Source organism: Lutzomyia longipalpis, chromosome 4 (assembly GCF_024334085.1).
Source record: "Lutzomyia longipalpis isolate SR_M1_2022 chromosome 4, ASM2433408v1".
NCBI lineage: Eukaryota > Metazoa > Arthropoda > Insecta > Diptera > Psychodidae > Lutzomyia > Lutzomyia longipalpis.
In genome coordinates, this window is record NC_074710.1 from 5,475,365 (window position 1) to 5,494,150 (window position 18,786).

Sequence of the window (18,786 nt, forward strand, 5' to 3'; positions counted from 1 at the left end):
CTGTGTTTGGCTTTAACGCCAAAGAGATTCCATCGCGGCGTATGACACTCTATATATTCCATCCAGAACTGTTATTCCTTCATTTTGGATGGAGCGTTTTATGGTAATTGTTTGTCTTCTTCTTTCGCAACAAAATCATCTCAATCATCTGGGTCTTTAACGTGTGTTTTGCTAGCGAAATCTCCTCATACATAAGCTTTTTTTTTATCATCGCACTATAAATTTGACAAAACATACTGTGTGGCTTTTCACAAAGACTTTTTCTGTTAGATGGGGTTTTTTCCCGCTCATAAAATGAGGCACAAGACGATAATTTATTTGTTTGCCATTGATGAGGAAAAATTCCACAATTATTTTACTTTATGCTCATTTCTCTGTAAACAAACTTCAATAAGATATTTGTTTGTCATTTTACGTGGAAATTCATCATGACACTGGAAACACATAAAACCATGGAAAAATAAAAGAAAATCCCCTAATTTTATAGAAATTTTTCCCCTATTTAATGGTACTTAAAAATCCCGTCATAATAAAATTTCCAACATAATGAAAATTGAGAAAATCCCAACACGTGCAATAGGGAGCTGTTTCAGAGGGCAAAAAGTTCCTATATACCTGTTCAGAATTGATCTGTAAATTACTTTATTATCCGCATTACCTTATGAACCAATGAGCCCAATAATGGGGGATTTATCAATACTAATGCAAGCGAGAAATTACTTATCATTGGAATTTCTTCATTGGTAAGTTTGATTTTTTTCTTGGCATCATCATCAGCATTGAAAGTTGTATACCGTTTGGCCAGGTGAAAGAGTATAATAATCTTCTGCACAAAAATTTTAATGATGGTTAACAGTAAAGAATTCTGCATAATAGACTGAATTTCAGAACCATGTTCTTTCATCGACAAAATTATCATTTTCTTGAATAATTCTCCTCTCTCGCATGCGCTAAAGAACCCAAATTTCCGCAAGTGAATTAAGATTATTGAATGGGGGGCATTAGAATTTATTGGAATTGGTGGTTCTTCCATAAAAGAAATTTTTTGATGACCTTGCAGTAAACACAGCATAAAGACGAATAACTGAATAATCGAAACTCACGTGTGTTACTTTATTTACTTTAACAAGTAAAAGGCACAAAGATATGGATTTTCTTTAGAATCTGTGATTTTTTAAATCTTAAATCGTTAGGTGTGTCCTTTAGAAAAATTACCGGGCGACTTGCGCCTTCTAGAAGTCTTGCAAATAGAAAAAAAAGTTAGCGAACATTGCCCATTTTAGTCTCATCATAACGTTTCAAAAGGGCATTTTTTTCTATTCTTTTCAATTGAAAGCAACACCCATATATATTTTAAGAATAATTTTCCGGGTTTTTCGTCGGTTAGATGGGGGTTTCTCATCCAGAAAACTCACGTTTTCCAGAGCTTTCGGCTTCTTTCGGAGCCTTCTTCAGTGGCTACAGAAAGTAGGGAATTTATTTACAAACATTTTCTTCTTAAAAATTCAATTTTCGCCTCATTCAAGCGTGGGGAAATTTTCCCTATCTCTGCGCGCGACAAAATTTGGCAGATCGAGAAGGCATCTATAAATTAACAAAAAAGAATTTATCTCTGTGGCCACTGAAGAAAGCTCCGAACGGAGCCGAAAGCTCTGGAAAACATGAGTTTTTCAGAATGAGAAACCCCCATGTAAGCGACGAAAAATCCGGAAAATTATTATTATCTCTACTCGTCGGAAAATCACTTCTTTTTTTACATTAATAGCCTCCTTTTCACTTTGCTATACACCTCGAAAATGAAAATTGAACTTTTAAAAGAATCCTTTATGAGGTTTCAGTGGAAAATAATCAATTAAAGTAATATGCACGTGATTTTATCATTTTTTTTTAATCTCAAATTCAATTTCATTTTAATTCTTTCACTGATTTTTTATAAAATAGGTAAATTCATTTGAAAATTGTATTAGTCTTGTTTAAGTTATAAAAGTGAAATGTTGAATTTAGTACAGACTCTGGGATGGGTTTTGTTCATCAACAAGTGGATCATGTTTCCTAATTTTGGATTAAATGAAAGGAAGAACATTCATTGGATTTATCTCTACGTCCAAAGAATTATTCGTCATATACCATTAATTGTGTTAATTTGTATTGAATTTTACGTCATCTACACAATTCAAATGTCTCTGATTGAGAATTATGAGATTATGAGCATGGCAAAAATTACTCAGGCATTCTTGATACTTTTTTTACTTTTTGTATCATTTGGGAATCTTTTGTATTTTCAATTTCGCCAAACGAGGCATCTTAAACTCTTAGAGGATTTAATTGAACTCGAGAAAAAATGTGAAATATTATTTGGGCCAATAAGTAATAGGAAGAAGAGAAATAAAAAAAATCTTTTCAATTTTGAGGCAACTTTTCGATCACTCTTGACACTAATATATATTTTCTTAGTTTCTCTACAACAAAATAATTTTGAGACAAAAAATATTTTTCATTTAATCTTGAAATATAATTTTATCTGGATAAATGAGATAATGTTCATATATGTTAAAGATTTAGTAAATATGTTTGGGTGCCTTGTACAGAACTACAACTTTGCAAATCAGCCAATTGATAGGCAAATACATATTTTACGTATTGTTGTTGATACGAAAAAAATTATAATGAAAATGGGATTATTTTATTCAATGGCAATTAAATGTATTTTATCACAAATATTTCTCTATACATGTTTTTGTTTACTCTATTTATTTCGTTTAATTACTGAACTTCCAGTTGAAATTTTAATCAAATCTTTTATATCTCAACTAATTAATTTATCAGCTTATATTTTACCATTTGTCATGTATTGCATATTTGTCAGAGAATCAGGAAATTTATTAAAAAAGGTAAATATGTTAAAATGGTCCTTACTCATCGACCAAGCAAACCCTTGAAATTTGCTTGAAATTTCAGTTCAAAATTCAAAGATTTTAAGGATTTATTTGGCGCTGAATAAGACCCAATATTGCAATTTATTTCTTCTATATTATAAAGATTTTTTTCCCTTTTTTGGTCAGTTTGATCGTGTATTCATAGATATAAGAAATATCTTCAAATACAAATCGGAATACAACCAGAGGACTCCATATGAAATTAGGCGGGAAATTTGTTTGAATTTTAATGCTAAAAATTTCCTCCTACAATACATGCATGAAGCGCAAGATATTGCAAATTGTGGATTTTTCAGCATTAATTCACCTTACATATTTTCGGTAAAAATATCTAATTTTTCAATAAATGTACAAGAATACTTTTATTCTCTTACACAGATTAAAAAAAATTTCTTTTTCCAGGCAATTTCAATTATTGCTTCATACTTTTTTGTACTTCTTCAATTCTATGAATTTGTACGTGTGGAAGAAGATAGATTTATTGTTATTGATGACATAAAATAATAAATTAAAAAACAAAATTATAACAATTTTATTTCCACCTTATAATATCCTTAAAAGCTTTTAATAATTTATAATAAAAAAGTGTATGCCACATGATATGTACACGGAAACCAATAATTTAAATCTAACCTTTATCTAATATCTCTTTGAAACAATTTACAATTACAAATTAGAAAAAAAAATATAAACTACTTTTATTTTTTTTGTTCAGTCCTTTATTTCAATTGAATTCTCTTTGTAAACGGTGGACGGCAAATAAAAGTTGAATAAAAATTCGATTAAAAGTGGAAATCTCACCGACGTGAAAGGGTTAATGGTTATCTGCTATTATCAACTAAAATCACACATTCTTTGATACAATTTTAGAACATTCGCACGTGCAAAATTCTCAGATTTCGAGAGTGAAATGTTGAATATAGTGGAGACCCTCGGATGGGTTTTATTCATCAACAAGTGGATCATAATTCCAAATTTTGGATTAAATGAAAGAAAATCTATGCTTTTGATTAATCTCTATATCCTTCGAATTCTTCGATATGTACCACTAATTTTGCTCATGTCTATTGAATTTTACGTCAGCTACACAATACAAATGAATCTCCTACAGAGTGACGAAATTACGAGAGCGCCAAAAATCGTTGAGGAATTATTGATACTTGTTTTACATTTTGTTGCATTTGGTAATCTTTTTTATTTTCATTTTCGCCAAAAGAAGCATCTCCAAATCCTAAAGGATTTAATTGAACTCGAGGAAAAATGTGAAGTACTATTTGGACCAATTAGTAATAGAAAGAAGAGAAATAAAAAAATTATTTTTAACTTTGAGGCAATTATTCGTTCTTTCTTAGTATTAATCTATCTTATACTAATTTCAGTACAAGAAACTAATACTGGGGCAGGTAAATTTTTTCAATACTTCTTGAAATACCTATTTACTTGGATAAATGAGATAATGTTCATATTTATTAAAGATTTAGTAAATATGTTTGGATGCCTTGTACAGAACTACAACTTTGCAAATCAACCAATTGATAAGCAAATAAATATTTTACGTGTTGTTGTTGATACGAAAAAACTTATAAAGAAAATGGGATTATTTTACTCAATGGTAATTAAATATATTTTAACATTAATTTTTCTTTATACGTGTTTATGTTTACTATATTTATTTCGTATAACTACTGAAATTCCAAAAGAAATTTTACTGAAAATGTTTTTATCTCAAGTAATTAACCTCTCAGCTTACTTTTTACCATTTGTCATGTATTGCATATTTGTCAGGGAATCAGCAAATTTATTAAAAGTGGTAAATAATGTTGTATTACAATTTTTTAAATTAATTTATGTTTATATTTTCTATCTTATGAAGCTTTTATTTTCCTTTTCTTTTGGACAGTTCGATCGTGTGTTCATAGATATAAGAAATATCTTCAAATACAAATCGGAATACAACCAGAGCACTCCATATGAAATTAGGCGGGAAATTTGTTTGAATTTCAATGCTAAAAATTTCCTCCTACAGTACATGCATGAAGCGCAAGATATTGCAAATTGCGGATTTTTCAGCATTAATTCACCTTACATATTTTCGGTAAGAACATTTTCCTTTTTTACACAAAAAAAGACAAGAATTCCCTACACAGATAAAAAAAAATATACAAATATTTCTTTTAGGCATTTTCAACCATTGCTTCATACTTTTTTGTACTTCTTCAATTTTTTGAATTTGTACGTAAAGAAGAAAAAATGTTGACTTTTAGAGATCACATGAAATGAAAAATTACAAAATGAATGGGAATACCTAATATTGTAGCTATTTTCAATTACATATTATATAAAAAAAATTTCAAAATTTCTTTGTGAACAGGGGGTAACCGACTATGCCCAGAATGTACCGCGAGACTGCACCGCGAGTGGCAAAAGTGGCAAGAGTGGCAATGAAAAAGTGGCATGACGTGCACCGTGAGTGGCAAGAGTCGGATACCCCCTGTTTGTGAAGAAAGTACGCTGTTGCATGTGTGATTTGTAATATGTAATTTGTAACAATAAAATATAATCTTTATCTAATAGAGAATTAATAAATCTTAATTCTATAACTGACAAAAAAAGGAAGACCTGAGGAAGGACATATTGACATCTCCTAAACGTCGTACATTATTAAAAGTAAGGGAAAAAAATGTCAAACCCTCTGTTTAAAAGGTCAAAAAAAAATATTTTCTCATCATTGGAAACATTTTCCCGGTTTACAAGAGCATAATTTTCTCATCAAAAGTTTAGACCTATGAGTCTATATTTCTTCTTGAATTTTTGTGGCCGAATTTAGCTTAAAAACTGTGCATGTTTTTTTTAAGAATTTCTCAAACATTTGAACTTTCGCAATTCATTTGGAAAATCGAAGAGTTTTTTTTTTCAGTGGCATTCTCTCATTTTGAGCAATACTGGGGGCATAATAAAAATTAAAATAGGCATTTTGACACAGTTTTGCCTGAAAAATTAGCAATAAATTTAAATGAACCCAAATTAATCTGCTGATGTTTCTTATGGAAACTTCTTTACAGTCTCTTGGCCATTGTGATGTACGCAAAATCAGCTTGTTTGTGAGTCAGAGAGATTTGCGTGCGCTGCAAGAAAAGTCGTTGGTGCGAATTTCCGTCTTTGGCAAAGTGACACGGATTTCTTGCATAAAGTGCCGAAAGGAGAAAATGGGTGGGTGGCTTATTGGCAACTTGAGATGCTTTTTGGTTGCCTCTGGGTCCAGCAGTGCAGGGTGGGTCGTTGCAGGTTGTTTCTGCAAAGTTGAAAAGATTTCTTTTTGCAAATTTATGTCTTTGGAACACCCAGCAGTGTGAAGAGGCGTCAATCACATAATATCCACCTGTGTGAATAATATGCCATCATCGCGAAACTTTCATTTTCACCTGGGATCACCGATCCTTGGCTCACAATTGAATTCAGTCAATCGTAACGATCGCACGCGGGATCTGTGCACGCAGAGCAATAGCAGAAGAAGAGTTTTTTCAAGAGAACCCACCGTGGTGTTTAGCCTAAATTTTCCTTCCCCTTCAAGCTGTGTGTGCGCTATTTTGGAGCCCCACAAACCAACGCGGTGTGCTCCGTGGTGAATGTGAAAGAAATTGCAGTGATTGAAAAGCCGTTAAAATAATGAAACAGTTACAGGTAAGTGAAGAAGTCTTTCACCTACTTTTCCACCCAATTTTTCAAACAACCACGATGGCGCTTTTCTTCATTTTCTCTCCACATCATTCTTTCTATCTGCCCAAAAGGAACTCTATGCGCGCTGCGGTGGCATTAAAAGTCCCAAACCACCATCATTCGAAAAGAAAAGAAATGATGAAGATTGTACCCAAAAAACAGTTAAGAACTTCTTCAATATTATGCGCGTGGAACTTGTCCCATTTCACTTTCTCTCCCACCAAAAAGAACAAACACAAATTCCCGCCAAAGCGTGTCCATTTTTGAATTTCTCGCGCGATCGCGAGCGCATTAATTCACAATAAAAGACAAACAGTTAGTCCGCGGGGCCGTATAAAATGGACAAAAGAATGAAAGAAGAAGGAGAAAAAAGTATGAAATGCACCTCTCAGGTGTGATTTAACTTGTGATGCTTCTCACAGATAAATTATTTTTCAATTAAATTGCGCGTTAAACCTTTAAAGATTGAAACATCAATTCCCCTCATCCAAAGGTGGAGTTTCTTTCCGCCTTCCAATGGATTTGATTTTTATGCTCACAAAACATGAGGAAATTAAAGCAAAATTAAGCACGATGCTGGTGGAAATCATAAAATTCTTTTTTTTATTTTGTACTAAAAGTTCTATAAAATATTTAAAAGAAATTAATGAAACGACACTATAAAATTTATTATTACAATATTATGAAAGGAAATTCATTTGAATTTACCTTTTGGAAAGAATTAATTGAAGAAAAAAGAGGGGAAACTTGGGCACACGGAGGAAATGATGTAAAGTCTGGAATTCTCTGCGAAAATGTTCTATTGAGAATTTATATTTTTTTCAAGACAAAGAAGCTTAAATTATTTTGAAAAAAAAAAATGGAAAACAAGGGGTGTTTATTTGTTGAATATTTTTATTAATTCGTGAATCAGAATATTTTCCAAGATCGATATATTTTCATTCTGTTAAGTATACTCCCTAATAAAAACCAAAAAAGTTTATTAGGCTTGAAATTCGTACAGTCAGGATAGAATTTAATATTCTGCTGGCTTGAATTTAGTATTTTTCAAGCTTTTTGTTCTTAATCTGAGCCTCTCTAATGAGAAAAACTTATTTTTCTGCTAGATTATTCATTTTGAACTTCAATTTAGTACTCTTCTGGCTAGAATTTAGACTTTTTAGAATTCTTGTTATTTTTTCTATTCTTTTTCTTCAATATTGGTTTGTTCATATTTTTTTTCTCATTGAAGAGAAAAAAATCCAGATCGTTATAAGACAACCTAATGCAGTTTTTTTATGCTCTTAAGTCTGCTTGTAAAATATTTCTCAGTGTACAAAATGATTAATTTCAAGTAATATTCTTTTTTATTGCAGAAATTCAATTTTTTTTAAAACAAAGAACAAATTAATTAAGGTAGATTTTTATTTAAGATAAAGCAAGTTTGTGACTTTGGGCAGAATAAGAAACTTGGGAAGAATAGTGGAAGAATTTCTGCAGAAGAAAATCCAATTCTTTCAATTATTTCCTAACGAACTTTTCGAAGTTTATATATAATTTTCTACACCTGGGACTCTTTTGCGGGGAATACGTATAGAGAATCTTAAATGTAAGAATATTACTCTATCAACAGAATTAGAAGAAGAAAATTTTATTAATTCAGTTTGTTTCTTCTCAAAGAGTAAGCAAAAGTAAAAAAATTTCACAAAATGAGTTTGTAAAATTCTTTAATATTTTTTGTTTGTTTCAACAATAAAAAGAATTTTCTCAATTAGAGAGCTTTTTGATGTTTTTTCTTCCAAGTAAAATCAATGCTGTACACCAAAAACTTGCTGCTCAGTGTAGAATATTTCCCCCTGCCCAAAAATATCTTACTTTGCATTTTTCATTTTCATTTAAATTTCAAAATGTTCGTTTTTAATTGCTTTTCGCTCAAAAGAATTTTATAGAAGAATTATTAGAAAGTAATGTATGCGCTGTGGAGGTATTTCACTTTTGAATAATTAACGCGAATGTTTCGCTTTTGTGGGCACAAAATAGAATTTACTTTCGGGATTTATTTTAATTAGAAGAATCTTATTTGAGATTCATCAAAATCTCCTCATAAAATTCTTCGTTTTATATTATTTCCCGGTCTGTGCACTCAAGTGAAATTCATTATAGAGATTTTTCTTTTTATGCGTTGCGTCATTATAAAACATTCATCCCACATCAAGGGAAAAAACTCGCACGCGCGGAGTTTTCTTATCAGAGAATTTTCATGTGTGCGGAAAAATAATCTTATAGTTAATTATAAATTGATAAAAAGATGTTTGGAAGTTGCGCAGTCGGTAGGATTCGAACCTACGCTCCCAGAGGGAATCTGATTTCTAGTCAGACGCCTTAACCGCTCGGCCACGACTGCCACGGGTGGGTCAGCGGGCAGAAATGAGGCTCACGCTGGTTGTGGGTTTTGGCGCGAAAGCAAATCTTGCCGTGTGTGGCTATTTTTATCTCATAGCAATTCGCATTTCTTGGCACAGATTTGGGCCATTGTACTGCTCCACGCAATTGCTGCGTCGCCCATCCAATTCCCCGACGATAGGCGCCAACAGTCGCAACAGAGATCCCTCAGTGAGCCACAGGAGCGTCTCCACAGCTACCACAATGTCAATGATTTGTTCAGCTACACCGGCACACGGTACCCAAAGAGGCGCCGGAAGCCCTTCAGGAAGCACCCATGCCTCCCACATGCCTACAGCCGACAAGCTGGAAATTATCTCGATGAGGAGCCCGATGAGAATGTTAATTCTAAATTCCTCGGATTTAATCTCTTCCTCACCGATGTGGACGTTGATGGGGTGCACTATAACCCCTTTGGGGGCTACCCATGCAGTCCGGGTCTCACAGATACATCGGGGCATCGACCTCAGAAGCCCCATCGACCTCATCGGCCACAGAAACCGCTCAGGCCGGAGAAACCAGATAAGCCCGTCGTTGAGGATTACGATGAAGGTAAACTTCTTCTTGTGACTCTCAATTTACTTCTTAGGGGAATGGCAATTTTTTTTTACTTGAAAAATAAACGCAGTTTATTCAATTATAGTGTTTAGCTGTAAGTGTGCAAAAAATTCCACAGATATGTGCACAACACCATGCGACAAAATAAGAAATCTTCGCGTACCAATATTTAAAGAATTTTTTTCGCAAAAATATCTCAAAGAAATCCCCAAAAATCAGAGTTAGAAGAAGAATTTGATAGGGGGACATTATAAGACATAGGAAATTAATTAAACAACAATTTAAGAATGAATCGAATGATTGAAAATTGGATTTATAATTAACGGTCGTTTAATTTAAATTTCAAGCACTTGACAATTTGTTTATTCAATTTTATCATTTGACATTCACTTTTTCTAACGTTTGATGCTTGTTTTTCTAATGTTTGAATCTAACTTTTGATTTTTAAGTTTGTCTTTTCTTTCCAAACGTCAATCATTTATTCTTACGTTTGACATTTGTTTGCTTTTTTTTTACTAACGTTTGATTCCTTTTCTGAATTTGACATCTTTAACATTTCATACTTTTCTTTCAAAAATTTTTATATTACCTATAACAAATTTTTTTCTTACGTTTCATTAGAAAGTTTTCTTTTCTAATGTCTGACATTTTTTTCACTAACGTTTGATATTATTTTTCTAACATTTTTACATTTGAAATCTTCAACGTAACGTTATAAACGTTACATTCCAGACATTAAACGTTTAATCTTACGCTTGAGATTATTTTTTCTAACGTTTAGTGTTCCTAAAGTTTGACGTTTTTTTAGACGTTTGAAATTTCTCTTCGTACAGAAATTTCTGTACAAAGCCTTCAAATATATATTTTTTAATATCTCAAGAAAAATTAAAATATCTCCCTGGCTACGTACTCAAAATATTCAAATAATTAAATGATTATAATTCGGCTCAGGTTATCAAATAATCGTGAAAGAACTTCAAAGACTTCTTTTAACTTCTAGGTCGATTTTTTTTATTATTTATTTATATTTCAGCAAACAATTTTGGAGCTGATTTGTTTTCTTTAAGTTGAAGAATTAAGATGATTCAAATTCTTTCAAATTTTAAAATTATTTAATTAATTTTCCCGCAGTGATTATTGACGATGTATCACCTGATAAGCCCGATACACCTGAACGACCATCGAGACCAGGGGGTGGACCTTTGGGCTTCTTCGGTGAGGGTGGTTTGTTTGATTTGTCAAATTTTGGCGGCCTCAATCGTCCTGGAAGTTTATTCAACACTCTCACCAATCTTGGATCACGTCCAGCTCTCACCGGTGGAAATGTTCTTGGGGATTCCGTGGATTCCCTGCAGAAGCCACTCATTGAAATCAACGTTCCAGATGCCATTAATGGCCTTGTAAGGAAAATTTTAAAGTTATATGAAGAATTGACTTGAATTTCCTCGGAAATTCAAAAATAATGTAGAATTTTTGTTTTAAGAAAATACCTAAAGACTATTTGGCTAAGAAAATAATATTCTTCTCTTAATTTTTGAAGAAAGTTCCAAGAAAGATTCAATGACTGGAACTGTTGAAATTTAAGAAAATCCTTACGCTCAATTACCATACATTGTGCATAACATTGTTATTTTTTAAACAAAATTCTAAATAATTCTGTAAAAATTTTACTTTTCAGAGGACCGGAAACTGGAATGCGCGCCAAGTCTTTGGAGATGTTTTGGATTCATTCTCTTCTCTAACATCGCTAATCTTTGGAGGAGGATCTTAAGGATCTGCTGGAACTTCAAATTTGTGCCATGGAATAATAAAGAAAAATCAGATTTTTTCTACAAAAACAATTTTTATTTAATTTTGAATTTGAGAGGGGATAGTAAGTTAAAAATTTTTGATCTTCAGCTTCTAGAAAAGTTTAATTTCGTATGCTTGATGGTCAGCATGAATGTTCCATGAATGATGAGGCAATGGTTCTGTGGGTAAGATACCCAGGAAGGGTTGACTCATGATTGGCAGCCAGGGCGATGAAACTTCTGGTGTATTTTGGGGGTCACCTAAAATCTGTACTGTAAAGGGAAAATGATTTTGTGTTAATTAGTTTGGGCGATAAATGCGGAGAAAATTGTGGAAACTCACCTCTCTGGCAACGGGGTAGAGATCGTTGATGTCGAATGTTGGAGCTCCCACCAAATGATGACCACCATGGCCACCATGGCCACCGTGGCCACCACCGTGATGATCATCTTCCTCTTCGCATCCCATATCAACTGAGCGGTAGTAGGAGTTTGTGTGACCTCCTCTGTAGCCACCGTGCCCTGGAAAATCACAGAGATTGCAAATTAATTACCTGGACCAAGTGGGTGGGACATTGTGTCTCTTTTGTGCCCAAATGTCAGCATTTTTGTACAATTTGTCATCTGCGGGAGCTTTGTGAACAACATTTTTAAATCTTATTTTTTTGGGTTTCTCTCCATGTCCGCTAATTGGTAATTAAATTGCCAACTATTTCGTAAGAATACAGACACGTCGCAGCTATAACTCACCACCGTGTCCACCGCCGTAACCGCCGTGACCTCCATGACCTAAAAATTGAGATTTTTTTTTATAAAGATTTCAAAAATTGCGTTAAAAATATCTCTGCATTTTATATGAATTAATAGGAATTTTGTTTCATTTTTATTTTTGAATAAAATTGATTTTCCTTCTGAGAAAATTTGAGCTTTTCATTGTAATCAATTGCAAATTAATATATAATTTGCATATGAAATTAGGGTTAATTGGAATTATTAAAATTAATACAGGTATTCAATTCCTTTTTTTTAATTTGGTAATTGAGGTGAGTGGGGTGGAGCTTTAATAAATAAATTATTTATGTTCTACCTCCTAATTTTTGAATAAAATTAATAATCAATTCGATAATTAATATTAAAGATAGGTACCAATATTGAGTTTAAAAATATCAGGGGTGTAGTCAGGTAGGGTGCGTGGGTCTCTGAACACCCGAAAAATTCATAAAGTTAAGATTTTTCTTAAGATACATAATGTAAAGAGCTTATTTTAATGAAATAAAACATATTAAAACTTAATAAAAGGAGAAATTTTAGCGATAAATAAACGTCAAACGTTAGAGAAGTAACATCAAAGATAGGCGTCAAACGATAAAACAATTATTTGAAGAGAAGTGTCAAACGATAAAAGAGAAATGTCAAACAATAGAAGTGAACTGTTAAAATATTTAAAAAAAAAAAAAAAAAAAACATCTAACGTTTGAATAAAAGTGTCAGTCGTTGGAAAAATGTCAAACTTTGAAAAATAAAAATCAAACTAAAGAAACGTGAAACATTAGAAGTAAATGTAGAAGTTTGAAAAAATTGTCAAAACGTTTTTAAAGAAAGTCAAATATTTAGAAAAAACAGTTGAACGTTAGAAAATATATGCCAGATGTTAATCAAAAGTTGTTAATTCGAATGCAACAGTCGATAATTTGATTAGAATACTCTATCTTTAAGTTTCTTTTGCGTCTTTTTTTTTATCCATTTTCAACATGTTTAAATTATTTAACAATAATTTTAACGTCTACATGAGTACGAGAGAGACAACATGACTGTTTTAGCTTAGGTATGATGGTTCCCTTAAATGAATTTTTGGCTACGCCACTGAAAATTAATTCAATTACTTTAGAAGCGTGGTTCTTTAGCTTTTGAAGCAAATTTTTTTTTTGATATTTACCAGTGGAAATTTGAAACGTTATTATTTGATTTTTCTTTCGTTAGTATTTTCATTACCATCAAATGTTTGGGGAGAAGAATATTCAAATGGAACTATGACACAAATAAAAGTCAATAGATTCCTTTTAGAGAAGTGACCCACTCCACATCCCACTCAATCATTATTTTGTTAATTTTATTGAAATTCCTAATAAATTACGTGAGGCAATTAATTTTCAATAAAACTCCCAAAACTGGCTCTAATTGAAATGTGAAAATTAATTTCAAAAATAGCCACTATTTTCCATTCCACGAAAAGGAATTCTGTAGACAATTTTGAATGGAAATTAGTGAATAGATTTCCATTTAGCTTCATATTTCAAAAGGATTCATATTCCACAGATTTAATATAGGTACTTCTAGGGTTTTATTTTAAACGCTTCAAATACTCTAAATGAATGTTTGTAATTGAGTGAAAATTAAATGCATCACATCAAATCTGAGATTAATATGAATGATAAAATGTGATATGAAACTAACCACTGCCACCCCCGTGTCCACCACCATGTCCACTCAGGGAGTAAACTGAAATGGGAAAGAGGAAAGCTGTTTGCATCACATATTCACACGTTTAAAATTAACAACGTTCTTCATTGAAAATCAAATAATAAACCCTCTCTCCTCAAGCTTCATGAACTTCAAGAATATTTCCACGAACAAAATTATCTGTTGAAAAGCTAAATGCATCCTTTTCATCATGAAATATCCTATTTTCTATCTAATTAGTGTCTGAAGTGAATTTTCCCCCTGCAAATTGAAACCATTAATGGCTCTCTACTAATAGTACAAAATACCAACTAATTAGCAACTTTTCTGCATCCCTCAATTTTTCAAACATTATTTTCCACATGTCCCCTTGTGGGCGAAATAAATTTAGCAACAAGCGTGGAAAAATGTTGCGCAAAATATTTTCCTCTTATTTGCAAAATGATTTTCCATAGAAAGGAAATTGCATTTAGAGTGCACGAAAGATGAGGAAATGAGCTCAAACCTTTGTATTTTATAGCACCACCCCCGTAGCTTCCGTAGCCACCATGTCCTGTGCAAAAAACACGGGAAAATATGTCAATTTTAGCTCATTTGAAATCTCCCGGCAGGAAGGTCAATTTTATGCAAAACAAAAAATGTCAAAGGCAGCAAAGCAAAATCAACAGGAAGAATAATATTGAAAAAGGGAGGGACTCACCACCGTATCCACCATAGCCGCCATGTCCACCGCCATAGCCGCCACCGTGCCCTAAAAAACAGTCAAACACTTCAATCCTGGGCTTTTAAATTGCAACCTCAAATTTAGATTATTTTAGCAGTTGGTTCACCCCTTTTTATACAAGCACAAGAGATTAATTTCAAAATCCCCTGAAATGATGTGTTAATTTGGCCAAAATTTAGCTAGAATATCAACCACAGAATGATTCAGGGGTGTGCGGGCATTTAATGTGTGTTTAAAGTGTTTTAAAGCTCCCTCGAGAGCCTCTAAAAGGGGAGAATTATAATTTGTGGATTACACCATATAGCAGGGAGCAGTATATTTTAAATTCCCGACTAAAGCCTAATTTAATATTTCTAATAACTTTTTTATGAGGGAAATTTTTTTAAAGGGATTAATAACAATTTTGGTATCATTGGGGCTAATTCAGCGACCAAGAAACTCTTGAAATTCGCTTGAAATCTTGAAATTTCAGTACAAAATTCAAAGATTTCGAGGGTTTTTTGGTCGCTGAATTAGGCCCATTATTTGATAAGAAAGCGTCAAATGGGGTAAATTAAATTTCTTTTTTACTTTAACTCATCTCTAAAATTATGGAAAGTTTTGAGATTTTATTGAGAGAAGAATGATTAGATGAGTAAGACGTACAGTAATGTCTCATAGACCGTGTTCTTTACGTAATGAGAAACATTTATCTTGATTTTGCAGAACTTTTCATTTATTCTCTCACAATTTACTGAATGAGATATTTTTCTTTTCCGTGTAAAAGAATTAGTGAATTTGATATATTCAGACTTAACTTCAGTTCTCTTAGCCGAGACACTTTTTTGTGCTATAAAAAATGAAATTTTCTCACTATGAAAAGTAACAAAAGAAAAACTCACAATTATCAGTAAATTGAAAGAACTGTATAGGTTTCTCTTATAAACTTTAAGAATTTATAAATCAGAGTAGTCTTATGGTATGTGCGTCTAGGCTATCATTGTATAAACTTGTCATTGCCATAATGTAAAATTTTCGAAGATCTCTTGTAAGACGTTCAGCCTCTGATATAAAACGCTGAAATTTACTATCAACTTCTAATTGCTATAAAATTATTCATAGCGCCATTATCTTTTATAATCACCCATGGTGATAAATTCCGAAAGCTTAGTATTTTATGGCAATTTTGTGAATCATTAGATGGCCTCCACTGCTACAAACTATAAAACGATAAACTTTTGGAATTCACCACTACAGACGTTAACATAAGATGAGGGCGCTGTACGTCAATTTTATAGCAACTGGGGTCAAGTCTAAGGAATTTGTAACTAAGACGCTCACGAATATGAGGACGCTGTTTGTCAATTTTTATAGCTACATATTTAGGCTTATTTTAATCTCTTAATTTAGGTAACATTTTTTACTTTAAATTATAAGAAATGTTTTTAATTTTTATGGCTGTATTTTAGGCTTTAAAAAAACCAAGAAGCTTACCTCCATGACCACCGTAACCATGTCCGTACCCACCACCGTGTCCATAGCCATGTCCGTATCCACCACCGTGTCCATAGCCACCACCGTGTCCGTAACCACCACCATGTCCATAACCGCCATAACCTAAAAATTAAACCGAGTTTCTATGAGAACACTCAAAATTACATAAAATTCAATTTTTAGGATATGCTACATCGACAGTCAACTAATATCTCAGAAAACTTTAACATACTTGTGAATATTAAATTTTTTTTTACATATTTTTTTTTAAATTATTTTTGTACTCCATTTTTTGTACTGACTAGCCCTCTGAAAACTGTTGGAGCGTTTTATTAATTAAATAAAAGTAATTTTTTCTTTCAAATATATTTGATGGTAAATGATAAAATGATTAAATTAATATGATTAAAAAATATTTTCACTAAATTTACATCGCTGGATAACTTGCGGCCTTAAAAGGGCTAAGAGCATTGTCTCAATTAAATAAATAAGTTATTTTTTTATTGTGATTAAAAAAAAATAATTTAAGTTTAAGTCTCTTTTTTCTGACAATTTGAATAATTTTTCTTTCATAAAATTGAAAAACAATCAAGGAAACTATCCTGAAACTTATTGGTAGTACAGAAACAATGAAGAGCTCCCAAAATTAAAAGATAAAGTGGTCAACTCACCATGATGCCCGTGATGTCCTTCAGGAACGACAATGTGCAGATTTTGGTGGTATTTGTGATGATAATGGTGGTGGTGATGCTGCTTCTTCTTCTTTTTCTTCAGGAAACTCCTTGCATCTTCGGGCATATTTTCATCTTCCATTTCTAATTGGTTTACACCGTAGTACTGTTGATCACCCACATATGGGGACACAGGTGCCATCATCTCACCCTACACAAAAACCGTTGGAAAAATTCTTTTAAAAAAAAACTGCAGAAAAGGGCTAATCATTGGTGGAATTTTATCTACATGTTCATTAAATTGATTCATTCCAAACTCATCGAATTGCTCATTTGGATTGCCTGAGCCAAGGAGGCTTAAGCCAAAAGGTTTAGCAATCTTAATGCCTCCAAGATTCCCGTACATGATACGTCCAACATGTCCCACCTTCAAGCCACCAATTCCTCTTCCTAAGGGTCCGCCAACCTCAAAATCACATACAATCCCTTAAAAATTCATCCCTCCACTGGGAATTTCAACATTCTTTTTTTTATTTAATTTTTCTACTCACCATTGGGGAATTATCCATAGCTTCGAGGTCATTTTCCTCAAAACCACCCTGCGCTCCTGTAAGCGCCACTGTTGCACACAGACCAAGGAAGGTCAAGAAATTCTAAAAAAGGAACAAGGAGGGCATGAGAACAATTTTCCATTCAAAGCGTGATCACAGAACTTGCCATTTTTCTTCTTATTAAAAAACTTCACTGCCACTGATTTTTTTTTCACAGAGTCCGTTGTGATGGAAAATCGAGAAGACACTGAGGGGGAATTTTAAAATTTTCAGGCCAATGGACGGGAATTTGAGGAGAAAAGCCCACAGTGCAATTTTTTGCAAATAAATCCCAACATTGGCAATTTTGCAGAACTCGTGAAAATTCTTCAATGCTTCTCAATATTTTCCGCAAAAGAATTATTATTAATTGATAAGATAAATGTCTTATACTTTATGCGCTGAAAGAGAAGAAAACAGAATGATGACGTCATCATGAGCGTTTCCGAGTAAAGTTTTGTCAGCTTTTCTCAATTCATCCTTGCAGTGGAAAATGAGAAGTTTCGTTGACGAATCCCATCTACTTTATTCTCTGTAAAATTACGCGTTTCCACGAATTTCCAATTTCCACGAACGACCAATTGACGTGAGTTAACCCACCGTTAGTACACAGAAGATATTCTTTTTGGGTACATAATTATGTTTTTCATTGAATGTGCGTGACTATTCTTTTTTTTCAATTAAATTATTCTATTCAGAAAAAGAAATTCAACAATTTCCATTCTTCTGGAAAGCTTTTTATCGATAATTCAAAATGCTCTTTTATTGTAAAAATGGGGTCAAACTTTTCTTCAATGACTTCGACTTATATTTTCATTTATTGTATAATATCTACTGAACCGATTTAATGAAAATTTGTGGAAATGGTGTGAATTGTGAAAATTGTGAATCAGACGAATTTTCTTTAAATTTTAGACAATGTTTCTCTATAGAAAAAAATCTTTAGACAGACCTTAATTTTTTAAAACCAAAAGTGAGATTTAAGCTGGACCAAAGTTTTCTTTAAGGATAATTTTCAGTTTTGAAGGCTAAAACGTATTTTGGATTGAACTTTGGTTTTTTTTAGCTTGTCTTTAGCTTCTTTAGTGTTAGTTCTGGGGCTAAATCCAAGAATTCATTAGGTCCGATTCAACCTATCTTAACCTTAAATCTATAAAGGACTTACCCTGGAAATTAAAGAAAAACTAGGAGTTATTGAAATTAGGTCTTTAGAAAGTTAGGCCTAGTTTAAATAATTTTAGGCCTAGCTTAAAAAACTTTGGCATAGCTTAAAGAACGTAAGCCTACAATCTTGGAAGCGAACTAGACTGGAATGCGAAAGGATTAAACCGGTTAAAAATACGAATCTAAACCGAAATATATGGGTTAAGTCATCATGAATCTTTTCTTCTAGCCTTTGCATTCATTATCAATATACTTTAAAAAAAAAGTCTTTAAAATCGGCCA

The 18,786-nt window shown here is 32.5% G+C and overlaps 1 protein-coding gene and 1 non-coding gene across 9 annotated transcripts; both read right to left on the reverse strand.

The window, feature by feature from the left end:
- Positions 1-8,954: 8,954 nt before the first annotated feature.
- Positions 8,955-9,036, reverse strand: Trnas-aga (transfer RNA serine (anticodon AGA)). Its single transcript has one exon. It is a non-coding gene; the product is annotated as a tRNA-Ser (tRNA).
- Positions 9,037-11,455: 2,419 nt separating this feature from the next.
- On the reverse strand, positions 11,456-17,664 carry LOC129795889 (uncharacterized). 8 transcript variants are annotated; one of them, XM_055837421.1, is made up of 12 exons: positions 17,468-17,569; positions 17,302-17,403; positions 17,040-17,216; positions 16,751-16,961; positions 16,080-16,202; positions 14,583-14,633; positions 14,388-14,435; positions 13,877-13,921; positions 12,173-12,211; positions 11,863-11,944; positions 11,766-11,820; positions 11,456-11,695 (listed from the first exon to the last, which is right to left on the reverse strand). In XM_055837421.1, exons 1-12 carry the CDS (start codon positions 17,468-17,470, stop codon positions 11,684-11,686), a joined length of 948 nt encoding a protein of 315 aa, XP_055693396.1. In that variant the 5' UTR covers positions 17,471-17,569; the 3' UTR covers positions 11,456-11,683. The 8 variants fall into 8 exon arrangements, with proteins under 8 accessions (XP_055693396.1, XP_055693395.1, XP_055693400.1 ...); XM_055837420.1 differs by having other exon boundaries at positions 11,766-11,944; XM_055837425.1 differs by lacking the exon at positions 17,040-17,216 and having other exon boundaries at positions 11,766-11,944.
- Between the last annotated feature and the right edge of the window lie 1,122 nt (positions 17,665-18,786).